The sequence below is a fragment of the Strongylocentrotus purpuratus genome, unplaced genomic scaffold (genome assembly GCF_000002235.5).
Source record: "Strongylocentrotus purpuratus isolate Spur 01 unplaced genomic scaffold, Spur_5.0 spur5_scaffold_11, whole genome shotgun sequence".
NCBI lineage: Eukaryota > Metazoa > Echinodermata > Echinoidea > Camarodonta > Strongylocentrotidae > Strongylocentrotus > Strongylocentrotus purpuratus.
In genome coordinates this window covers 8,218,590-8,245,432 of record NW_022145596.1, presented here as the reverse complement: position 1 = coordinate 8,245,432, position 26,843 = coordinate 8,218,590, and the positions used below count along the sequence as shown (strand labels likewise).

The 26,843-nt window shown below is 39.2% G+C and overlaps 1 protein-coding gene across 1 annotated transcript; it reads right to left on the bottom strand.

The window, feature by feature from the left end:
• Positions 1–460: 460 nt before the first annotated feature.
• On the bottom strand, positions 461–25,160 carry LOC582414 (serine/arginine repetitive matrix protein 2). The gene is made up of 15 exons (XM_030980551.1): positions 24,819–25,160; positions 16,047–16,175; positions 14,237–14,446; positions 13,681–13,881; positions 12,597–12,920; positions 11,238–12,322; positions 10,484–10,643; positions 7,843–9,950; positions 5,922–7,165; positions 5,363–5,624; positions 4,826–5,049; positions 3,841–3,935; positions 2,922–3,014; positions 2,437–2,472; positions 461–2,026 (listed from the first exon to the last, which is right to left on the bottom strand). The coding sequence occupies exons 1-15, from the start codon at positions 24,978–24,980 to the stop codon at positions 869–871; spliced, it is 7,491 nt and encodes a 2,496-aa protein (XP_030836411.1). The 5' UTR covers positions 24,981–25,160; the 3' UTR covers positions 461–868.
• Positions 25,161–26,843: the final 1,683 nt, after the last annotated feature.

The window sequence follows — 26,843 nt, the reverse complement described above, 5'->3', positions numbered from 1 at the left end:
ACATGACCTAAGTTTGGCAGGAATCCATCAATCGGTTCTTGAGATAACGCGATCACGAGCTGTTTCAGCATACATAATGAGCCCTGTGACCTTTGACCTTTGACCTCGTGACCCCAAAATCTAATCAGTTCATCGTCTCTGCAAGATACATACATGACCTAAGTTTGGCAGGAATCCATCAATCGGTTCTTGAGATAACGCGATCACGAGCTGTTTTTGCATACATAATGAGCCCTGTGACCTGTGACCTTTGACCTTTGACCTCGTGACCCCAAAATCTAATCAGTTCATCGGCTCTGCAAGATACATACATGACCAAAGTTTGGCAGGAATCCATCCATCGGTTCTTCAGATAACGCGATCACGAGAACGGGACGTACGGACGGACAACCCGAAAACATAATGCCTCCGGCTACTTCGTAACGGAGGCATAAAAATAGAATACTCAGAACTATTATGGGATATTAAAAAAGTTGATGACAATGAATCTGGGAATTCTGGAGTAAGATTCTATCAAAAATTTGCAAACTGCTTTGGAAATTTAAGACTCAAATTGAGCAAAAATTGTACAAGTTATCATATGCAAAGTGGGCATGGGATTGAGCTGAGCCTTAAACAAGCCCATTTTCCAGTGTTTATTTACATCCCAAAATCAAGGTCACTATGGGAAACAGATTTTGAAATAGACCAGATTATTTGCAATGTTCTAATCTTCAATATGAACAAAACATTTGGGGGAATCCTTTGAAGGGCCATTTTGGGGGATTCCCCTAAAACATGGTCCTGAGGCAAATTGTGATCGCTCCCCTTCACAGGGTTCACACCTTTCGAGTTGGAACAGCTTTCATTGTTCTTCTTATACTCGCTCTCACGTACTACTTTCCTGAGTTTCCATGGCATTTTGATTCGCATCCCCACCTCCTGTACAACTCTCTGCAGGGGGTTCTTCAACCACATTTGGTTTTGATTCTTCACTCTCCATGCTGGTGAGTGCGGGAGGAGGAGTCAACTTTTCAAAGATGCCTGGGGAAGAGAACCGAGCAGCGTTTCCTGTCTGGTCCTGACTGGCGCTTGACAATGGGGCTTCCACCTCCAGTACAGGGGGCTCTGCGGAGTCTTCTGATTCTCCGAGTGTCGCCACGGCTTCACTGAGGGGTAAATTTTTAGAGATATGTCCATTATCTGCTGGGGATTCAACAGGTGGATCCAATGCAATGGCTGCATCTCCAGATCCAGAAGGAGCCACTGTGGTTGCTCCCGTTTCAGTAGCAGCTTGCTCTTCAACATCAGTTGGTAAAGGATTCTCAGAAAGTACAGAAGGAATTGTCTTTGCATCTTCAGTGAATTCTTTAGTTGATGCAACCTCTCCAGGTATCTGAGCTGATGGTGAATCAACTGTTTCGGCTGGCATGGTATCAAGTGCAGGAGCATCTGTCTCCATATCCTCTAGAGAAACTTCCTCCAAGAATGGCACAGGTGAAGACTTTGCCCTGAGAACATCTAACGATGACTTCATTTCCTCTTGCCTAAATTGTTCTTTCTCTACTAGTGTTTTGGAAACTGCACTGTCTACTCCTGATTCTTGCTTTACCAGTAACGTAGTCTGGACTTCCCCAACAACTGGCTCTGATTTTATAGTGTTTAAAGATGGTTCGATCTTGATTTCAGTCCCAATGCTGCTACTCGCTTCCTCAGTTGACGGTTTGGATTCCATGGGCTCTTCTGGCTCCACCTTCACCTTCACCAAGTCGGAAGCCTTTGACGTATCCTCACTTGCATTGCCTTCCGGAACAGGATTTGCTTCTGTCTTTGGTTCAGTTTTGATGGTAACACCAACAGTAGATGCTGGTTTGCTATCTGTACTCATGACAGCATCCCAGCTCTCCTTTCCTGGAGCGATGAATGAAGGCTTTAAGGAAGCAGGGCTAGCACCGGGACTAACTGCTGTGCCGCTGAAGGAGTTTCTGGTCCGTACAAGTGGGGGGCTCAGCAGGTCGTCAGTGGGTGTCTCAAGGAACCCGGATGTCTGCAAAGTAAAACAAGATGTAGAGAATCGTAACAGTTCTCATAATGAGGAAACAAAGTTGGTTTCTACTAAAATTATTTTTATCAACAAAAAGATCTTACAACATTGACAAGTATGTAAATTTCACAATCACTGCAACACTGTTCAAATAAAAACAAGACAGGCAAGTCATATCATCTGTAAATGTGTTTATTCCAGCTTCACTGAATTCCAGAGTTGGGATTTCGATTTTTGTTCCAGAAATGCATAACTGTCATTTTTATCAGCGTGACAAGAAATTGTTTTTCCATCGCTAAATAGCATGGACTATTGGACTTAAACTTTTGCTCCAAGGTGTTAATAATAAGACCCAAGTACTTTGCATCCTTCATAGTTTTCAAACATAGTACAAAAACAAGATTGATACTTACATCTTTAGCATCATCGTAGCAAGATGGATGAAAAGTCTGGAATACAAAAAATAAAGACAAAGAAAAACATAAATTACAGTTGTCAGCTCCACAGGGAGTTGCCCTAAAGAAAAGGAAACAGACTAGTGATACGCATTGGTGAAAGTTTGAATGAGATCAGCTAAACCATAAGATCTAAATACATGAAACTTTACATCACTTGCTCCTACACATATTTTTTCTACAGATTTTTATTGATGAGCACACACTTTTTCTCTGCAGGACAAGTCATACATCATTTATTTGCAATATACTAATAGACAAAAAAATTTACTGAGGAGGGAAATCGAAATTGATATCTTAGGGCATAACAGCTGGAAGAGTTGTTCCCTACTACTTGTACATGTATGTCATTTAAAAAATTGAGATTTTTAAATGCTAAACATCTGAATTCTCTTCTTAAAATCCTACAGTCAAACTTGATTCATTGTTCCCATAATGCTTACCTTTCCATCCACTCTGATTGAGTTACGGAAATGCCACTCCTCTGTCTCCTCGTTGAAGAACTGCTCAAAGTTCTCTCTGCATATCTTACAGATCTGTTTGTTATAGAACAATGAAGATAAAAAGGTGTGACGATAGGTAAGATTTTTCTGTTATTATCATTATTTATTTGGCACTTTCAAAAGAAACAAAATCAGGAAACAATATACAATGTACATGTACATAGGACATAATACATACAATAATTTGACACTTGAGCACCCGACCAGGTAGCCTGGGTAAGGAACAGGTCAACTAATGTCCATGGCCTACAGGCCTTCCTTCCCACACCTGATCGGGTGCACAAACATGAACTTGACAAAGCGACATCAAATTTTGGCTACTACGATGAGTTTTTCCCTTTTTTCAGCTCTCCTCTCTACAACATCTATGTCAATGTTTATAATTGAGTCTTGGTCCAACAAAGCAAGGTCAGGAATGTCTGATACCAGATAGAGGTAGAGGGTTAACAGATTTTATCATTCTTAAAGTGACTCGGTAACATTGCCTCAGATTCTGAAACAAAATCCTGGATTTAGCTCATGCTGCAATCATAATCATAAATCTTTAGGTCAGTCAGGAATCCCATGACTTTTACAAGCCTGTCTGATTATCAAGATATTTATGATTGGAAATCCTAATTTCATTTTTCGTTTTCCTACCAAATTTTATCACACTACAGTCTTTTGGGGTAAATGAGTATGGTAAAACCGGTCACTCAAAGATTTTAATATTACACTATATCACATATATGACTATATGACACCGATAACACATAGGGCCATGCATCTCAGATTTAACATTGTTAAACGATGCCCTTAATACCTAGAGTTCTTTCTTTACAAATTTTCTAAAATGCCCATAATTTGCACATCATCTCACCTCATCACTGGGGTCGCTTGTAACTGGCACACTGGAATCACCTCGATCTTTATCTGCAAACTCCTGAGCCTGCTCTTCAAAAAAGGTACTTCGGGCTGTAGGGGATAACAAGGATTGATTAAACATTCATGTACATTCTTACTCCAGAAATTCTTTCTTTGCTTTCCACTCGCCACCCTCTGTATCAATGATCTCCAGCCACCTCACAGTATCACTTTCTTGAAGTGGTCGAGTTCATACCATCGTGTCACCAACCTCCCTCTCCAACCCTTAACCTCCAATCTCCCAAAACTCGTATCCCATCTCCAAGCCGCTCTCTCCTGATCCATTAAAGATTATTTCTCTGCTTCCCATTCAACATCCTCTGTGCCATTGATCTCTACACACTTCAGCCACTCTTCCACCTTGTTTAAATATTTCCTGGAGGTGGTTGTCTATATAAAATCCTGTTTCCATCCCCCAACTATAGTAGAGGGTCCTGATGGGGCATTGTAAAACATTCTGGTGTTTACCAAATAATTGGTGTTGTCAATCACCTATATTAGTGCATTACTGCAATGCATCTTCCACCAATATCCCCATAAGGAAATATCATCATAAATTTCCCTCACCGACAAAATATGAATGAAAGCTGGAGTAATTTCTTGGCGGGCGACAGTTTTGCTGCCTGGGAGACATATACACACATTAATTGGTATTTCAACCAACTTTGGTGTCAGCGAATGGAAACAGACGACTGCGTGGCTTTTATCTCTGATCTCCCCGACCCTAATGCCCTATCTCCCAGCCCATGAACCTCACATATCTTCCACTCCAGGGGCCCATTTCATCAAACTTTTTATCTATAACAAATGCTTAATTTCTACGACAAATTTGCTCTCAGCCAATCAGATGCCTTGATTTCAGTAGCTTATAACTTGTTATTGATATCAAGTTTTATGAAACAGGGTCCAGAAGATTCTTTCTTTGTTGTCTGTCCACTCACCATCTTCCATGTCATTAATCTCTTCATAGTCCAGCCACTCGTCCACCTCATAGTACCACTTCCTTGAGGTAGTTGCCTTGATGCCGTCCTGCTTCTTGCGGTTCTGTCGGAAGTGCCAGTCCAGATGCTTGCGGTATCGGTCCATCTGGGCAATCACAAAGCGCATGCCGCATGAAGTGCACTGCATCCCGCTGTAGATACGCTTGATGATTCCTGGATGCCGTCTGTGAATATTGATCATGTTGCAGTTAGAAGTAAAGATACTTATATAATATATTCTTGTATCACACACAAACAAAGCCATACAATATTATTATTATTATCTATACCAGGCTAAGCACCAAAATAACTTGGGTTATGACTTTAGCTAACTAAACCTCATAGCATCAAAGAAACATTGTAATTAGTTCCAAACCTGTGACATTTATGTTTTGGATGTGCTCAAGTTTATTATAAAGTAAAAATGAATAAAAACTAGGTTCTCTTGCCAACTTATAACATCAAATAAAAATAAAAGATTATGATGATTCTACTTACACTTTGAGCTCCTCATTTACGAGAGCCATCGGCGGGATGTCAAAGGAACCATCATCCTCCACCTCCTGGGAATCGTCTTCTTCCTTCTCACCCTCTGCCTCGCCCCCCTCCTTGGCCTTCTGTGCAGGGGCAGTTGCAGGGGCAGAGGTCTGGTCAGGAAGGGGGGAGGCTGGTTTGAGAGGCTCCTTCAAGATCCCTGAGGAAACCAGCTTGGAGAACAGTGAGGTAATGTCCAGCTGGGAGGGCAACCCCGATGCAGGAGCTGCAATAAACAGAATCAATACAGGAGTAGAGTATAATATAAACAGAGCGACAGAAATACCAGTTAGCATGCAATGATACTTAAGTATTCCACCATTTTTGGTTAATGCAAGTTGTAAGAATAATCTTTGCATATTTGTTATGAAATCGGGCAAAGTCTAAAATTGCAAAATAATTAAATAGATTTTGATTTTAAATTTTATTCATGTTTTTTCTTAATTATCAGATTAAGTAGGGGTGGTTTGAAATTTCCCAATCACAAACGATTCATGTTTTTCTTAATTATCAGATTACATACCTGCAGGACGGGGTGGTTTTGACATTCCAAGACCTGGCACTCCTTGCAGTAAAAATCCTGGGCCACTTGGTCCTCCTTGCGTACCTGGCATCATCCCAGGATGCATACCTTGTGGAGGCATTCCCTGTGGAGGCATGCCTTGTGGAGGCATACCTTGTGGAGGCATACCTTGTGGCAGCATGCCTTGCGGCATTATTCCTCGTGGCATTCCCTGTTGAGGCATTCCCTGTGGAGGCATTCCATGTGGGGGCATTCCCTGTGGGGGCATTCCCTGTGGGGGAATTCCCTGTGGGGGAATTCCCTGTTGAGGCATTCCTTGTGGGGGCATCCCTTGTGGAGGCATCCCCTGTGGAGGAATTCCTTGTTGAGGCATCCCTTGGTTGGGAAGCCCTGACTGATTCGAGTTTGGAGGTGGTCCCATTCCTTGAGGAAAGCCTTTTTGCATTTCTGAAGCCATACTGTTTGGTGGGAGCCCACCAGATGAAAAAGGGGGACGAGGCTGCATTCCGGGAGGGGGTCCACGCAGCTGTTGCCTAGGTCCAGGACCTTGTGGCATAGGTGGTCTCTCCATACGTTGGTTAGGGTTATTTGGCCTTTGAGGTCTCATCATCCTCAACATATTCATGTTCATGTTTGGCATCGATCGCATCTGCTCAAGCAGATTATTCTGAGCAGCTTGCATAACATGGCTAGGTATATTGCCTGTCACTCCCATGGTCTGTAAGGCAGAGCGAATGAGATTGTGAGCTGGAATCGGGTTCTGGTTCTGTTCTGGCTGCTGTTGGTTCGTCACCTGCTTTCTCAGAATCTGCACAATCTGCTGCAGATTGCCAAAGTTTGACAAAATATTGCCTGGAAGATTACTGGCAGGTCCATTCCTTGGTGGCCTCTGCATATCAGAAGATACAGGTGGACTATTGGGTCTGTGCTGAAACTGATTTGGCCCGTGCACTGGACCATCTGGACGAATTCCAGGTCCCATTTTCCGAGGTCCACCTGGTCCAGGAAATCTGGGCATGTCAGGCAGTCCCCTTGGCCCAGACATAAATCTTGGCCCATCTGGTCCCATGTGGGCATGCCTATCTCTACCATCTGGTCTTGGTCCTCTGAAGGGTGGACTGTCTCTTGGGTTGAAGCCCTCTGGACCACGTGGCATTATTTCTTCAGGTCTTGGTCCTCTAAATGCAGGGCCATCTCCTCGCTGGAATGGCAGTCTCTCTTGAGGGAATGGAGGATGAGGATCCCTAGTGGAAAAATGAAAAATATATGTTTTTTGAATAGTCTATTATCTTTAACTCACATCAATCAATTGTCACTTTTGTGATATAGAGCATTACAAATGCGAATGATAAAACTTTTGTACTCCTTTAAAGACCGTCACCACTACTGGGCCAGAAGGGATTAGACCACACAGAGAGCCATCGAGGTCACTGTGACAAGTGGCTATCTCATTAACTCAGCTCTCATTTAACATAAGAAAAAGAGGATCATGGGGGACTAACAGGCACCGATTGGGGAAGTTTTCTATATAGAGGGAGCAAGTAGCTACAAGTATGGCAGTGTGCCTTTAAAGGATTTTTGTTTTTATCATATCAGAACAAGTGGAAGAGGAAGCAAACTTGAATATTTTGGTGCTCAATCTAATGACAAGAACAGTTCTTGTCTCGTTGATAATAGTGACAGTTCAGCATTTCTCGAGCAAAACATGTTTTTAAATACTTTTTAAGCGAGGCTGAACCTTACCAAAGGCAAAATTATGAACATGATTAGAAGGGTATTTAAACAGAGAGCAAGAATAAACAGTTCATAAACAAGCTCATTCATACTGTATCATGTGTCTTCTTTTTTTCCTTCAGAGAGCTTTAGAAGTACATTCAAGATTTAAATACAATAACAGGAAATTATAAAATGGAAAGCTTACCTATCATCACGAGATGGTTTTTGTTCTTGCTTCTGTATCGTATCAGGGCCAAAGCAATACATAGGTGGCAAACGATTCTCAGAATCAGGAGACTGAGGCGTATCTGCAGGAGTGATGTCAGGAGGAAACTCAAAACTCTCTTGGTCCCTTGACAGGCGGACTGGTCCATTTCTGATTATCCCTGGATCTCTAGCATCCCTATCTGGTGGGAAGTCCCCTTCCTCCATAGGAGGTCTGTCATCCATTCTGAAGTCTTGTCGTTCCAATGGAGGAGGACAATCCCCTTCTCTGAAATGGAAATGTTTGTCTGGAATGTCACCTCTAGTCCTGCGGCGCCAGGCTTCCATCGATTGTCCGTCATCCATCTCCATAGGGGGAGACTCTCTGAATCTCTGCTGGTGCGAATCCATAGGAGCCATGTCACCTTCAAACGGACCCCTTGGATCCATTCTTTGTCTAAAATGTGCAGGATGCCTTGGGTCGTTAGGATCAAAGCCTCCAGGGCCATCATCGAAATGAGGAGCGGAGGCTTCGTCTGGATGCTCCTTTTTCCATGTTTGCCACTTGTTTGGATCGCCATCAGGGCCACGTCTGAAATGGGGATGACCTGGGCCCATAAATGGCCCTTGCCTATAATCATTATCCATCATCTCTTCCCTCTCATGATACAGGATATTCGGATCAGGTCCAAAGTCCATTAAAGGCCTTATCTCTTCTTCCAGCCTGGGCATTGGTTGACGCAAATCTACATCATCCGCGGGCAAGTCCATATCGTCAACTTTATCATCGACCTTATTAATCTCCGTCACTTCTGACTTTGCAAGGAATTTCCTCTCATCAGTGTCACTGCTGCTTGTTTCTTTCATAGCCTTGCTAGATTCATCCATTTTTTTTCTGTCATCTTTATCATTGATATCATCTTTTGCTGATCCACTTGGTGTAGAAGTTTGTACTGGTTTGGATATCTCATCATTACCATCATTTTTTTTTACTTTCTTGATATCAGACTTAGGCCTCATATCTACATCTTCGTCCAGATTTCCCCCTACGGCAGCAGCCTCCCATTCAGCTTTTGCTGATGATCTAGTTGGCATTTTGTTTACAGACTTAGTTTCTTTTTTAATCTTTCCTGAAGAAGCGCTGTCTTGAGCTGTCTGCTTTTCTCCTTCCTCCTTTGGCTTGCTCGACTCTTCTGACGGTTTGTCTTTTGCAGAGTCATCAGGGATTTTCCTCACATCGCTGTCTCCAGCCTTCACCCTCTGTCTTTCGTCTGTGTCTATGATACCTTCAATGTTCTCTTTAACATTACCCTGGAAAGCAGCAGGTAGTACTCGGTAATCAACATCCATTTTGCTCTGTCCATCAGAACCAGGGGGCAGTTTGCGTAGATCTGTGTCACCCATCTCAGCAAATTGTTTTTTAAAGTCTCTTTCATCTGTATCCTTAGGAGTAACAGGTAGGGGAAGTTTCTCATCAAGAGGACCTCTATACTGTCTGAAGGTACGTTTTCTCTCATCTACATCCATTCCAGGATTAATATTGCCCTGAATAAGGTCATCCTCTGATTGTGGTTTCATGATTCTTGGTCTGGGATCAGGCATCGCTCCAGGATCTTGCAACAATGGCAACTTCCTGCCACCTTCATCTACATCAGGATTTGATGCAAATTTCCTCATCCTAGGATCTTCGAGTAAAGATCGATGTCTAGGATCTTCTTGGGCAGGACCCTTTGGATCCTGCATAGCCCTTGGATCTCTATCAATGAATTCCCTGCGGTGATGTGGTGGTCTGGCATCTGCATAAGGAGGACCAGCATGAATATCTGGTGGACCTCTGGGATCGAATGCGTCCCTCGGATCCCTGAGACCATGTGGACCATTGTATGGCATTGAATCTCTCTGAGCTCTTGGGTCTCGCATCATTCGAGGGTCTCGAGGATCTCGTGGATCACGAGGTCCCCACTCTGGTGGTGGTGGTTGTTGGTGTCTGTTATACCGCTCTTCTTCTTCCCGTTTCTGTTGCTGAATGTTATAGATCTCATTCAGCTCCCGAAGTAGCTGTTGATGCTGTTGGTGGGTCAAGGCTCCCGAGTGGAGCTGCTTCTCAGCCTGGACAGCAAGAAGAAACATAACATTTTCAGTCATCAGAAAAACTTAGTAAATATTCAGGTATGTCTTGTACTAGTGTCATCCCCAAATTACACTTCTGCCACCATCATCTTTTACGATTACCCAAAAAATATGAATCACTATCAACCTCTCAATAGAATTATCAACATATTTTCCAGAATGCAAATTATTCTATCCTTCCACTAATAATTTTTTAGAGCAGTATGTTTATAATATATGTAAAATTTATAATTGATGAGTTTTTCCTTTTTACCACTCGAACTTGCCAAAATAGAAATGTAATTCCTGGATAACTATGAAAATACACATGTAATGATGCATGTCTCATGGAAATAAGTCTTCACTTCCTGAAATAACATGATTAAAACTAATAGAAAGAATATTGAAGCATCTAGAGTCTAGAATGTACTATGAAAGATTTCCAATAGCAAAGAACAAGCACCTATACTTATATTCATCCATTACATTTAATTGGAGTAAAAAGCAAGAAGTAAAACAAAAATCCTTTCTACCTGTTCCAACACCTTTGCCAGCTTGCTCAATGAAAGCTCCTTTGGAATTTTAATGTTGGGATCCAACAAACTAGGTCTCCTAGGTGGTCGTTGACTTGCAGAATAATCCCTGGTCTCACTCCGCGTCCAGCCAGCTGCTCGTTCACGGTCACTTCGACTTCTAAATATAGTACGACAAAGCAATAGACAATCAGGTTTACATATTTTAACCAATAGTTAAACACAACGTACAGTTAACCCCACTCCACTTAAGAAGCCATACTGCACATGGGATATGAGAGGCCCTCAGGAACACACCCCCCCCCCCTAGTTTCTGACATTTGCCTTCATGCTTGCACATAAACCTCAGAGAAAATCAAAACGTGTGGTTACAGAAATGTGAAGTTTTGTCACCTCACGCAAGTCTAAAAATATTATGAATATCTATTTCATACACATCAAATGTCACTTCATAACAGTTTGAAACAGTACTAGGTTAATAGATAGGATGAGACAGTGTGTTGATAACTGGTTTCGCACAATGTAGGCTGCATGTATTAGCAACTTAATTAAAAAGCCATATATCTGTGTACACTTTAATACCAGACTGCCTATGATTCATGAATCACTTTCAGAAAAAGTAACACTGAACTATCTTTTCGTGAAAATTTACTTTAGCTCAAGAGATAATTTTTGATAAGGATCAAACTTGTAAATTATATACATCATTTACATCTACATGTAGACGGATGCCTGTAAAGAATAGATAGCTCACCTGACTGCCCGACTATTTCTCTCTCTTTCCCTTTCTCTTTCAGCTTCTTGCTGCTCCTTTTCAATCAGCCTGGCCCTCTTCTTTGGTGGTAGTTGATCCTGCTTGCTGTACTTCTTAGATACTGATTTCTCTTCATCTGTTGCTCTGTCTGGAGATGGGGATTTTCTTTTCTCCTTGATTTCAGGCTTATTCTCCTTGCTATCTTTTCTCTTGCTGTCTGAAGACTTCCCACCTCTCCTTTCTCGCTCCCTTCTTTCACTGGGCCGGGGGGAGCTGGGCCCAGAGCGAGGAGACCGAGACCTGGACCGTGACCTCGAGTGCGAGTCAGATTGGGAAGGTGAACCTGAAGCAGACGCCGGGCGAGATGTGCGGGAATCTGATCTCATCTTTTCCTCCTTGTCATCCTTGGCCGTTTTACGATAGTTCCTAGATGACGGCCTCAGGCTTCTTTTAGAAGCATCCCTTTCTGCAGCCCTATCTCCCTCTGACTTTCCTTTCTTCACTTCATTCTGCTTGCCACTTCTTTCTGTCTTACTATCCTCTTTTGATTTAATCCTCCCAGAGAGATCTAAATGGTCAAGTTTAACCCCTGGCTTTGTTCCAGTCTTCCCTTTTCCAGAAGATTTCTTGCCGGGACTACTGGCCTTGGAGACCTTTTTGGGATTATCTGAAGGGCCAGAAGTAGATGAATCCTTTGTAGATGCAGAAGGTGCTGCAGACACAGCAGTACTTGCTGCGGCCGATACAGGTGGTTTGGTTCCAATGGCAGGGGCAGTGCTGGGAGGTACACCACCAGTCCATTGGGGAGCAGCTGCTGATGCATCAAGTCTTAAGCTAGTTGGTAAACCAGTCAAAGGTTGGTTAGCTATGTTGGCTACTGCTTGTTGCTGCTGCTGCTGCTCAAGTTGTTCTTGCTGATGTAGACGTTGTTTCTTCTGCTGGAGAAGAAGTAGTTGCTCCTGTTGTTGCCTCTGCTGTTGTTGCTCAAAGGCCTGACGAAGTCTTGGATCCCTAGCTAGTCTCGGATCACGTGGGTTAATGGTGTTCCGTGATGCTTGTGATTGAACTGGACCAGATGCTGACACCTAAAAACAATGGTTCATAACAACAAATAAACATAAGTTGACCCAAAGACAAAAGTAATTGTGACGTCGCTATTTCTTTCATTCATAATGGATGCTGCCATTTGTTACTTTTTTTCTATATCAACAGACAAGAGAAAATCACAGATGCACCTAAGACAAAGTACAATTGATCTCTATCCCCTAGAACAAAGCGTCTTATTATACTAGGCAGTCTGGTTTGGACGGTGACTTTGGCAATATTCAATTCCAGATAATAAGAATAGATAATACTTACATTAGAAAGGTTTGCAGCAGTAGCTGGAGCTTGAGAAGCCAGAGGGGGAGTTGAACGCATTCCAGGAGGAGCATGAGTACCTGGTGCGAAGCCCAAGAGGCCCCCAGGCCCTGGAGCTGGGGGAAAGTTCTGAATTGGAGCCTCGCCCAAAAGGCCCAAGCCTGCAGTTGATGAAGCTCCTGCCGGCTTGGTAGCTGGGCCGGGAACAGATGTGGTTGGTAGAACACTAATTGGTTCATTTGGAGCTTGGCTCTTGTTAGCCAATTGGGAGATTTGCTTCTCTTGATCTGCAAGAGCTTGGGTTTTTGCTGCCAGCTCTCTAGCCTGTTTCATACAAGTAAAATACATGTACACATGTGAAAGAAATTGACAAATCTATTTTCTTCGATTTAGCACCCGATGGTGATGAAAAAAAAAATGTAATTGGAAGAATGGGCCTGTAAATCTAGACTCAACCACAGAAATTGATACAAAAAATTCAATTACAGACAGACATATATTAAAAGGGAGTGACATACAGGGTGAAATAAGCGGAAAAGAGGCAAATAGAAAGACAAAAAGCGGGAAAGAAAGGAAGGCTAACCCACATTTACACACATTTTAAGGGAAATTCAACCTTGATTGTAAACTACTCTAGAGGAAAGCAGAAAAATCAGAGAAGCAGACGGGTGACAGTTTGAATGAAATTGGACAAAAAATTAGAAAGGTATGAATTTTTGAAAGGTAGTGTCTCTGATGTAGTGGCGAACAACTTTCCAAAATGTTCCATCACACAAAATGACTAAAATTTTAATTTTTCTAAAATGCATGATTTAGGATCGAATTAATTGAGGGTCTATTTTCTTTAGAGGACCGAGAATAGTATGCTATCCATAATGTATTTTGAGTAGTGTCCCAAGGGATAAAAACGGTTATTAACATTTGTGTTCACAACAAACGGAAGATTTATTTCAAATTTTTGCCATTCTGTTTATCGTATTTTTACTGCGTTCATACAAATGAACAAAGGTTGGATTGCCTTTACGCCCGGAACCTAGATGAGAACCATGAAATTGAAGAGAGAAAGAGAAGAAAATATATTTACTTGCAACTCCAATCGTGCCTTGGTCTGCTCCAGCTCCAGCTTTAGACGCTGCTGCTGGATCTGAAAGAGCTCTTGCCGCTTGGAGATCAAGCTCTGCCTCATGTCCTGCTCTTGACGATCCTTATCAGACAGTTCACTCGTCACCACAGTGGGTGTAGACTGCACAGGAGTAGGGGCTGCCGTAGATTCCATGGGTGCAGGCTGTATGCAAATTGAAGTGAAAACAAGTTGAAGAAATTAAGAATTATTGTGGAAAGCATAGTTCAACAGAGACATATGTTCGTGGAAATACATGCATTCTGGAAATAGCTTCTATACATACCCTCTCACACTCACAGACAGATCCCATTTTAAACACATCGGTAAAAAAAAAAAAACATTGTTGATGAATTTTTGATCAAGGGAGCATGGGCAAAAAATATCATGAATGGCAAGACAGGCTCACTTTTCTGCACATGGACACCCAGGGCATGGATGATCCTCTCTACAAAAGGCTGGTCTTCACCCCCCCCCCCCCCCCTCAACCAGTATAATTTTGAAACTCTTTGATATGAACCTTTTTGATGAATTTTGGGTTGATGTGGATGGAAGAAAGAGCTGGGGCAGCTGGAGCAGAAGAAGATGAAGAAGAAGAGGCGGCCATGATTGGCCAGGCGGGGTCAATCTTCTGAACACGGACATCAAGGGCGTGGAGGATCCCACTTGCAAAGTACTGGTTCCATGTTGATCGTAACTTGAAGAGAGATGCTCTGGTCTTCTCGTTTACCTGAACGAGAGAAAACAGCATTGAATCTTTTAACTGTTTCTGTAATCATTTCAATAGAAATACATATATGCACCTTTACCTCCAGCACGAGCAAGGTTAATTCAAGTTTTGGGCTACATCACGAAATAGGAAACTACTCATTCACCAATCAAACACGAATTGGCAACACTGCGATGTATCTTGCGAGCTCCTCTCCAAACTGCTCCGACATAAAATTTCATTACGGTAACTTTCTTTTTCTTGGAATTATTTACGACTGAATAGATTTAAGTTGCCAATTTGTGTTCGATTGATAGCAAAATTCATTACTTTAATTTGCTCTCACTTTCACTGACCCATTCACCCATTTTTTTTCTGCTATTAAAACCCACTTGATATCTGGGTGGAATTCCCCTATAAGGTACAATCTGCACATTTATCCACTCTGTATTTGGGGAATAGGCATCCATGAATTTGAATGATTTCGCGACAAGTCTTTTACAGGGAGAAGAAAACCACAATTCAGCCGCATTTGGTGTTTATTTGTGATGAATTTGGATTCAGGTTTTCTCAACCTTACGACCTTATTACGCTGCTGGCTGTTGTTTGGAAGAGGCATAATAATACACGTGTGCATGTCAATGTATTTCAAATTTATGTGAAGTATGAGAGTATACCTGTGGTTTTCCAGGCAGAATGATATTAACCTCTATGAGAAAATAAGATTTATCACATGCAATACCAGGGGAATAATTATTACTTTCATTTCCAAATGCAAATTTTTACCTCCCTTCATATTTTAAAGTAAATTAAGTGCTAAAATCAACTTTTAAGGTTGGACTTGTCTTAACAAAGTTCAACTCCGAGGAGGGGCTTCAGCCCAAGAAAAAAACAGTTCCTTTTGAAAGTGATCACAAGGCGGACGACCTAGAAAACAAATATGTTGGTCACGTGGGCCTACTACCAATTTATTAGATGGTGCAAGAGACATACAACCAACGAGGCCAACATGTCGGTCTCTAGGGCCTTCTATCAAATTTTTTTTTGGTTCAAGATACCAACATTGTCATTCTGGTGGGCCGTCAGTATACTGGGTTGTCCCTAGGCCTTCAAGTGCACTTGCATCCATCCTTCTCATCCATACAAACCTGCTTTTTGTCACCTTCAAGATGATATTCCTTTTTGCCGACCGGACACACACTGGGCTTTTATTTGGTCATTGATTTACATGTAGGGTCTGGGTCGTTTTTTGGTCCAGGTTGGTTAATGTACAGGGTTGACCTTGGGAGCAATCATCGCCAGACATGTAGCGGAAGACATCACCTACCCCTTTCCAATGGAAATACCGACCTTCTCGAGTATCCTTGTGATTGAGCTTTCCATTCTTCCCATTTCACTTACCCGGCCTCCCCCGAGGCACAAGACCAGAGACATGGGCATCATTTCATGAAACCACTGAAAACCTACCGAAACTCTTTATCGATTAAAATACAGCGACTTGTTTACGAGTTCAGATGTTGGAGAACTTCCATTTATTATGGTATCCAGACGCTCTGAACGACATGCCCATGTCCACCTCCCCAGCAGTACAGAGCAACATGCTATCCTCTTCATAACTCACCTTCGAAAACACCCCACAAAAGTTGTTGGTAAGATTCTTGGCAAATAGTTGTTGGTAAGGGCCTTTCTTCACATTCTTGACTATGGAATCCATCAGGTACATTGCAGGTAACTTCTCGGCATAAGGGGCCTGAACAGAAATAAAGAGAAGTCTCAAAATAAAATTAGCTGACCATTTAAGATTGAAACCTTCTCCCCCCAAATTATATTTCCTTCAAAGTAGAGATGGTCATTTGTTGAATCTTTCCAAAGATACTCATACCCTCAGTTGTAGATGAATCATGATCTAGATTAATTTTTGTCACTGAAAATACTGTGTGAAAGAAATCAATTAATCATTATTACTTCCATAAAACTCAGCGATTACTTGGCATGCGTAAGTAATGGGGGCTAAAATTGTGTTGATGAAGTGAATAAAAAAGAATGATGAATGTAAATATTCTGAATACCTAGAATGTCACAAAAGGGCGAAGTGTTTTTACTTGTTCTCTACCCTGCTCATACCATATATCTCTCTTCATTTCTCAATGTTCTGTCATATTCCACCTTCCTTCTCTATCTCATTTACATGTACTTTCCTCACAATCTTGCCACTTCCAAACTGCTCTCTTCACTCTCATTCCTTCTCTTCTCTGTCTTTCTCTTCTCTTATTCCATTCCCTCTCCATTTCCAAGATCACACAACCACACACAAGGATTCTCTCCACTCCACAATGTACTCCATGTCTCCAGTGCCATCAGATAAAGTCAATCTCTCATCTTCACATCCAACAATGAAAAGTTAGGAAATGAATTACAAAACTACTAACATGGTATTCAACAACTATGACTAATAACACACAATAATGGCATAAATCAATAACTTCCTTATGAAATTACAAATCACAAGCTACACAGAATATATTATAGTACTACTTGGCATAATATATTATGTTCATATCTGCCAGCACATATCATTTGCACGATAGTAAAAAGAGGATAGTGCCATATGGTGCGTCAATCATGGCTTATCAGGAAAGTACCGGCCAAGCGAAGCATGTTAACATGGCCGGCTGCTCAGATGATTAGATTACCAGTACACACTTTATTCTCAATGGATTCTATATATGACACACAATTGACATTGATATTAGCCAACTCTGCTGGCACACATGTGCCTGTACTGAATTTTCAACAAAATAGAATTCACCATATGGAACACTTGGTCTCATCACAAAATGATACATTTTAAATTTTTTCTTCAACCAATATTGATATCATCAATGTGATATTTGAAAAAGTCAACTACAGTAGATTCTTAGTGAAAACATATAAATGGCCAGAAAATTTAATTTCTTTCTTTCTTCATATCGATGACATTTCATTTAATGTAAATACATGTAGAACTCAGATTTAATGAATTCACAGTTCTGTCATGCATGCACAGATTGCCAAACATGATCGATTGTGAAATGTATTCACACAGGTGTTTATTTAGTAATAGAAATTAATACCATTTTGTTTATTTTTCAACTGAAATGGCTAACCTATTAAATAAATAAAGCATTCTCATCATTGAATGCACAAAATTCAATGTGAAACAGACCAGCTCACAAATGTATTGAAAATCACGGCCATGCACTCTTCCCATATTAACACTTAATACGGTATCTGACTATCAAAGTTATTCACTGATGAGTTGATCTGTCATGTACCAGAATAAAATGAATATATTGATGCTATATAAGCAAAATTTTCTTGCAGTTTGGGGCAATAGTTGTCAAAGAGTGCCAACATTGAGAATGTATGCCAAAATTCTTAATACATGTATAAACTGGTGCACTGAATATTAAATACATGTAAAACTAGAAACCTGACATTACACACTCATGAATTGAGTACAATCTTACACATTATATACCATCCAGTATTCTTGGTATGAAAATATTGCCTCAAAGCCCTCATGTAAGGATTCCATACAATTGCTGCCTGTTGCCAAGATACAACGTGAACAATGCAATAAGGCATGGCAAGATGTCAAAGCAGAATTGTCAATCTAAAGGTCACATGAATAAGGATGTCAGCCTGATTGAATAGGCAATAAATAGCACTGCCACTGGTGCAGGTATATTTGATATACTGTACTGCTGGAGGGTAGCCAAATATGATATCATTATGCATCTATTCAGCAATTTAGCAATAGAAAATCAGAATGTTGGTGAGGAAATCTGTGATTTTCATACATGTATAATAACTATTGAATGATCCATAAACTATACTATTTAACCCGTTGACTACTGAATTATCCAATTCCCATAGACTTAACACATTGACCACCCGGTTCCAGTAAGCAATGGGTTAAGAGACCAGAAGTGGTAGAATTGCAGTTTAAGGATTTTGGGTGCAAAATATCCATTCAATATTGCCTTCAGAGGTTCAGATGGCAATACTTCCACCTAAATTCGCAATAAAGCAGAAACATATGCCCAAATGTTCAATGTTGATGCATTCGCAATATCTATCCAAGCCGGATTGATATGATAATTTACCAAATATATCAATTAGTAGGCGGTTTTCCGGCAAATCTGTATCATCACGTATTACGGTAGTCAAAACATATCCTTTGACATGATTGGTAATAAGAGCTTCCATTTCATTTTTTGAGAGGGGGCGTTTCCAACACTGGTCTATACCTTCAACAATCTTAATCTTTAACAGTGCAGTACAGAATCAATATTTCAGAACCAGGGCCCGAATTCACAAAACTTATCATCAGTGACAAATAACTCTTTTTGTTATAAGCTAGTGAAATCCTTGCTTCTGATTGGTTATCAGCAGATTTGTCACAGATTTTTGTTGTCGTCATTTGTCATTGAAGAAAGGCTTTGTGAAAGGGGGCCCAAAACTTCATGTAATATGTACATGTACGTGGTTAAACTTGTGAGTTTCATAGCGTCAAAGATGCACTAATACTGAAATAGCACAATATTCCCCTCAATTTGTATAGATGATAATTGCGTGTTATTGTTATCGTTGTAAAGAATACTAGAAGAAAGCGGAGATATGAATGACATCCTTAATTAACATTGTGGCATCTTTTCTATCTCGTTAAACAACAACGGAGTCTTCGACTCTATCACAGTAAATGGATTTAATTTTCTATTTACTATCTCTAACAAATCAACAAAGGCTTACCACATGCAATACCTTGCAGATTTTTAATCATTCAAGCATAATGACTTTTTCTACCAGTTACAGAACATGAAAGCTTTAGATAACCATGGCGATGAATCCTCACTAAGTCAACTCAAGCTCAGTTCCTAGTTCACTGGAAAGGGATCACGGATGGTGACCACTTTCCACAGCGCTTCATTCACAGATGCTGAAGCTACATGTATGCTGTGGGCATGTCCTGGATATTAAGCATCTATCGTTTCACAAGTGCAAGTGCTCTTGGTAACGTCCTTTTGTCACTGACGACACTTGCATGATTCCATCCATCCTCATAACTATAGGAGATCCCAGGCCTCCGAAGCTGAAACGGTTCCTCTTCGAGTTGGGTCAGATCTAGCGAAGGGCGTCGTCAACAAGCAGTCTCCTTTGCATTTGCAAATCCTACACATACATGTGGATGTAAATGTATGCCAATTATCTTTTGAATTTGGGTACCGTAATTTCATGCAATGTGTCCCTTACAACTATTTATTTCCCTCTAATAATACGAACCTGCCATTAACTAATTGTCCTTCCTAGAATCCAAATTTTATTTAGTCATTACATGTAGAAATTTCCTTTTCAGATGAAATAAATGGGGGAAAGGCATGTAAAAAGGGACACATTGCACATAACCACACATTTCTAATATTTGTTTTTAAAAACACCAACAAGTTTCAATGCAAATAATGATTGTGTATAGCATACAGTAGTTCAATAACATGCTTGAAAATTTACAATGCTAACATACTTGTACATGTACATGTACTACTATATGTTCAAATAATGCAATGCTTCACATGAGTTACCAAAGAAAATCCAACCTTAATGGACAAGTACTCTAAAAGAAACCAGCAAAATCAGAGAAGCAGACTGGTGAAAGTTTTGAAAGTCATAAACACTTTACGTATAGGAACTTCAAATTGCGGAAACTTTTTTTAATGGTCAGATTTCTTTCACACTATCACCACTAAGTTTCGTTAATTTTTCTGCTTTCACACAAAAGAACTTATTACAAAGGTTGGATTGTTCTTTCACGTATATGACACTGTCGCAGTGTATGGCTTCATGTTTCATGTACAGGTGCCATAATGTATAAATTGTTCCTGGAAAGTCCCCATCATATTTGGCATAATATAAAAATAATGGCTGTCTCCTTGGTATAATTAACGGTAGTAGAAATCCAACCAGTTATAATTCAGACAGCTGTGCATGTTGTTCACACATCGTACCAGGTTGGGAATTGTGACATGCCAAAAATTGATTTTAGAATTGAATTGTACATTTATGACCAGCCTCGTTCTCAACAAAGAGACATTATTCCTTCCTACAAAAACGTAGCCAATACTGTAACATAATTTTGTGAGATTTACATAGAAATAATTTCACAAGGTAAATATGAAACGTGTATATGCAAATATTAAAATTAACATTCAAAATTTTCCTTTTGCAAAACATACTGCCAAAGAACACAGATATATGATGAGTAAAGAAAAAACCAATTGAAAAATATTGAACGTTTGGAACATAATCAATGTGAAAGATACATGTACATTCAACTTCTTACACAAAGCACACAATGGCGAGATAATTTTTTTTTAAAGAAATCATTCCATCACTAAAATTCTCTTCAGCAATCAGTCATATTTCAAATATCTCTCACATGTTCATAATCATTTTCATCAAAATCTTGAATCGCATACTCCTTCCTTTCTATAAATTTTCTTTCACCATAAAAGCTTCACAACTTCCAAGTTCACCTCTCTTTTACAAATGCACATGCCTCCAGCCTCCTCTACCGACAACCTCTCAAACGCATTTTTCCAGTACTAGTGTTTTCAGGTTGAGAGCACACACACACACAATGAACACAATGATATGATCATATGCTTCTTGTGGAATGAATATAAAAGTTTACTTGCTACAGAAAATTTGGATGATTGTACATGTAAGTATTTTTGCCACTATAAATTGTTTTCACTTAATAATATGAATCATGAAAGATTTCTTTTCTCCATGTATTGTAAAAGCAGTGGGCAAGCGGTTTCAATATGGAGTCCTTATAAAACGCTGGCAATTTCACGTTCTGTGCTCAAAAGAATTTCAAAAGGAAATGCATAGCCTGAAAGACAATCGTGTCAAAACCATCTAAAAATAATAATTCAGCAATTGAAGCCATCAATTTAAAGTTTAAACTTCACTCAATAACATTTAATGTAAAATTGTTCAAGAAACATTGAATCTCCGACAAACTTCCTGTTACTTTGTGACAAAGAAATAAAGTTATGCACCGGTAGTGGAAATAAAAAGTGAAACATAGAAAATAGTGCTCGAAAAGGGGGCACACTAAATCGCAAATATATGCAAGTGCAGGCTCAAAGAAAAAAAAAATGAATGTTGAATTCCAGGGCCAGCGAGACTCAATGGCAGAAGCTTGGTCCGCCGTCTGCATGCCACGATAATCTGCTCGTCTGTACACGGATGAAGATTCCCCCAAAACGTCATTCTCAGGGGCCCCGGGCATCCAGATACTCCAGATTGGCAGATCAAGATGAAAACTAAAGCGATGATTAGACGCAACTCAAAGAAACCAATCAGAGAAGAAAGTCTCTTTTGAAAATTTGTCAGGCATTCGCTTAATTTGGGCAAGGAATACCCAAACAAATTTCCAGTGAAACATTCTCCGCTGAAATTCAATGATACATGTTTTTGTAAATTTAATGTTACAGAGATATGAATCATCATTTTGTATAATTTAATAGTCGCAGTTACACACGCTCATATCATGTATTGAGTACAGTGAAAACTTGGTAATACATATGTACATTGTACAATAGAATACATGAACAAGTTTGTGTTTTGACTTTTGATGGGATAACGAAGAAAAAATAAATAAAATAAAAGACCAAAATAGTTTCCTGATATCTTTATACATGTAGCCTTTAGTTAAGTTATTTCAAGGTTCCACTGTACTCAACTTCTCACTCTTAACTAAAACAATACATGTAAATGTAATCAACAGTCACCCAATTCAATTCAGCGAGTTCACACATAATTATTCCAAGTACCCGGTACCAGAATCCATTATTTGATCTCCAAAACACATCCATTCTCACATTGATTTGCCAAAGTTGACCAAATAAACATTTATAAAAGTTATTTAAAGTTAAAAATCAGACTGGTACACATTCTTCTTTTCAGTCACTAGTAGGATTAACAATCATTCATACATGTAATTCTTTTCCTCACTGCACTGCGTACACAAATACACACTGAAAATGTCATCTCCAATTTTCCACCACTTACGGTATGTGTAGCAGGCAATGTTTTGCTAACATCATTTATAAGTGATGAGCAAGTAGTACCCCTCTTTTATTATCTCTCCCTCTCTCTCTCTCTCTCTCTTATTCTTTTCTTTCCTTTTGCCAGGTAGGAATACAGTTTTTCATTTGTTGAAATTACAGTGTATAGATGTGCGTAATTGTATCCACTCCTATATTATTGTATAAACCAAAACATTGAGAAACAGCAAACAAAATGAAAATTAAAAGTAGAATGAAATAAATGAATCTTGTTTCTGGTGAATTGGAAACATAAGTTCCACTCCTTGATTCAAACTTGCATGTTACTTCAAATACTAGGTTTCAATTTTTTTTAAAATATAACTGAATTTTTGGGGGAAAAATGTCTTCCGATAGTTCGATTTGATAATTGATTTCATTTTTCAAAATGAATTCACAACAACTTATTACACATCTGTTTCTGTTGACCCATTACAGTCCATGCCACAGATAATTACACATAACAAGGTGAATTTCCCACACAAGGACTTTATTTTCATTAACAAAAACACATTACATTATGTGATGCATAGATTAGAATGTAAAAAGGAAAGACGTTCAGCAGGTTTATATATACCTATATTATTTTTTAAATGAAGAAGAAAAAAAGTAAACAAATTTCTGTTATGGTGTTGAGGAACTTGTGATTTTGTCATTTCAAAAAATTACATTTTCCATATTGAGATACAAATTTACATTAATAATTATTTTTGTCTATGAATTAAATAATCTTTCTTTCAAAGGATCTCTCATTTTTGTTTTGAAATTGGATGCATTATGTAAAGAGAACTAAAATATTATTTATAAAAGGCTGTAATCATTCAATTGCTGTTCCATCAGTCTACATGTACATACACAAATCTGCTTTTCTAATTTACTTCACTGGAAAACATACATTAATCTTGAATCAATTTTTAAATACACGTTATGTTTTACGTTGATAGTTTTATCTTGTAAATTTTATTGCCCAAATTTTTCTAAAAGGTGAACAGATAAATCCGGAATTTATTTATATTTTGGCTTTTTGTTTAGACTGCCTGCACAACAGCATTTTCAACAGAAAAAAAGAAGAATGAAACTGAAACTGAAAGGTTATGTGGGAAGTCCAAAACCGCATGAAGATTTTCCGAATCAATACTGCAATCTCTTGAAAAGAACTAGAGCTAATATATTGAGCAAATCATCAAATTTCTTATTAATTAAGTTACTTCGTGCATTTTTTTCTTTCAATTCCAATTTTGCAAAAAAAGGTTTTCAGATCAATTGGATCCAAGATGTCACTCAATAACAGCAGAGCTTCAAACTCTTCTTTCACTTATAATTTTCATTGAGTTACATGTATGGTACAGTATGTCAAAAATAAGTCCTTGCTTTGACACAAGGACAAGGTGCTTGATACAATTGGTGATGAACTCAAACTTGCTTGTCGAGTACAATTCAACTATCACAAGGATTTTTTTTTACATGAACGATCCTTTTGCACGACTAAAAATATTTTGGAACTAAAATTCAGAAAATCATTTGCAATTCTTTCAACAAAATTTTTGGGCTGTTTTCGTAACTTTTCTTTATAGATTTTGAGCAGATAGAATCTATCTAGCTTGGATCGATTCAGAGCTGTTTGTCACATCGTTTGTGTGATGGGATTTCAAGAAGAATTGGGAGTCAGATTCAAAATTCTTTTTTTTTAATCAAAAAGTCTTTAGAATATTTGCACCCCTACTCAGGAATCTATTAAGTTCAAGTTCATGAATTGAAATATTAATAAAATGTGTTTTAATGACATTATATTTACTAGATCTAGAATCCAACTTGGGTAAAGTGAAGTTGTCATGCCCATTTTGGCTTGCACTGCGGAGTCAAACAATTATTGTTTCTATCATTCCCAATTCCTCAATTATAATTCACAATCCTAACATACAATTTATAATGGATAGTCACATTACAAAACATACCAAGCACTTGTCCTATAGTTTGATTGAATCTTTAATTCATTCTTCAAGAACTTTGGACTCCTTCCTAAAAGTCATGTGACCCGCGCACGAACGTGCATGAAGAACAAAACGCCACCCACTCAGTTCATTTCTTCATTCATACGGTTTACTAAATCTCTACTTCCCTTTAATAAATTCCAGAAATATCTGTTAAATTATGTTCACAAATTATTATAGCTTCTTAAAAATTTGAATTATACTAAATGTATCGATTACAAAAGTGGGAAATTCCCGAGAGAAATGAACCTTCTGCAGTCGATTTTCGATGAGTCGCACGACCTCCGACGCATATGGTACGTATTCCTCTGCAAGCGTTGTGAGCGTGTTGATGTGCGGCTTGCTGTTGATTTTCAAGTCGGACAACGTAGACCCATATTCCCGGCGAACCATCTCCAGATTTTCCTCCATGGCTGGACATCTACTTCGACGTCAACCAGGCAAGATAGACTTGTCGAGAGGAGAGTTTAACAGTTGTCAGTTGGCTAAATACACGAACATTTTAGAGCGCTGTCGAGTTGGACATGGATATTCTTCGGCGACGTTCAGCAGCAAATGATCTGCCCAATCTGATTTTGTGAATGTGCGCAATACTTGCGCACATCAAACGTGGATAGGAATATTTGATTGGCCAATACCAAGGAAATCAAAGAGGCTAGACCAATCACGCATCTTGTTTTATCGATCAACAGCATTTCCCGTAGTACCTAGGCCCTGGGGTAGCCTTTCACAAAACCATCATAAGAACAAGTTCACCAATATTCTATTGAAATACGTATATTGAATTTAACACGCGTTTCAATGCAATGTCGGTTAACATGTACTTACAACGGTCTCATGAAACAATGCCCCGATCTAAGCAGATGTTTACATGTATTTCGTCATGAAATAAGTTTCTTATCTTTCATTTCGCAATTTCTGGTAATCCCACCGTATTAAAACGTAACATATTGACAGACCCATTTTTGTATTAATATTGTTGTTGTGCCAAAAGAGCAATATTGTTTGGCCATGACTGCTTTTGATTCCTGTGAATAACTTTAGCCTGCAAATGTTGACAGCCCCGCGTTAGTTTTTAATCTTTTTTTAAACTATAGTATGCAGTGCATTCGTCCCAGCCCGAAACCGAGAATTATCGATGCAGTATATGAGATTTTTTTTTTCTCAATTCAATTCATCAATTCATTTATTTTTCCTCTTTCAATCGTTCATATTTACAATTATGGTACATTTTAACATATGCACATATTTATATACATATAGATCAATTTGCACAATACAATACATTAAACAAAATAAACATAAAATTGAAAGGGAAAGAGGGCCGAATAAAAAGCAGAACTTGTAGGGTGTAAGCCCCCCTGTAAAAGTAATTATTATGAATTATTATTTTTAGAAAAAACAACACAACAATATAACAATAACTGATTCAGTAATACAAAAAAAAAAATCACTTTTAAACGCACATGTTTATAAAAAGAAACAATCAAAGTTGCATAAAGTCACACTGAACTGAATCACAATTATAAATAATTAATAAATGACACATGTTTGTAACTTAGAACTTCCTCTTTCATTTGATGCAGCTCATATGAACAATATGGTTACCAAGTCATTTGGACTGGAACGGTATTTGAATTTCAAAGAGAAAAGCACATTCAGCTAGGGGGGCCGGGGGGGGGGGGGTGGTGAGCAATATTTGTTTTCTTCTTTTTTTTTGGCCCCCCGAAATTTGGAAATCGCGCCGACCAATATTTCGCTCAGTTGGGGGAGCTGTTTTTTCAATTTTTAATTTTAATTTTTTTTTTTTAGTCAGCACCGCCCCCCGCATCTGACTACTACTACTACTTCTACTACTACTACTGCTGCTGCTGTAGACCGAACATTTCTGTCTCTTTCGTTCGTTTAGAGAGAGGAGCCGACCCTACCCCCCCCCCCCCCGCCCTACCCAAGAGGTTAACGAACGAAAGAGACATACATTTTCGGTCTGTACACTGCTGCTGCTGCCACTTCTAGGCCTACTACTAATAACAACAACAACTACAACAAAAACAACATCAACAGTAATAACGACTTTTGTCAGTTACATTTATTGATAATATAGTAAGGACATTGACTGGTCTCTGTTCTAAAATAGAATGATGTCCAGAATTATTATGAGCTCGATTTGCTAAATCATATAACTGGACGAGTCAAAATTTTACTCAACCAACTCCTTATACCATCTGAGTCTAGCGACCTCTAGTGTTAGGTTTTCTCAAAGATGATTGAGAT

Excerpts from the sequence above, each read along its gene's own strand:
- LOC582414 (XM_030980551.1), bottom strand. The coding sequence starts at position 24,980 with ATGGAGGAAAATCTGGAGATGGTTCGCCGGGAATATGGGTCTACGTTG. Across the intron at positions 13,882-14,236 it reads ACCCAAAATTCATCAAAAAG|CCTGCACCCATGGAATCTAC; the intron begins GTTCATATCAAA and ends ATTTGCATACAG. Across the intron at positions 10,644-11,237 it reads AGAAATAGTCGGGCAGTCAG|AAGTCGAAGTGACCGTGAAC; the intron begins GTGAGCTATCTA and ends TACTATATTTAG.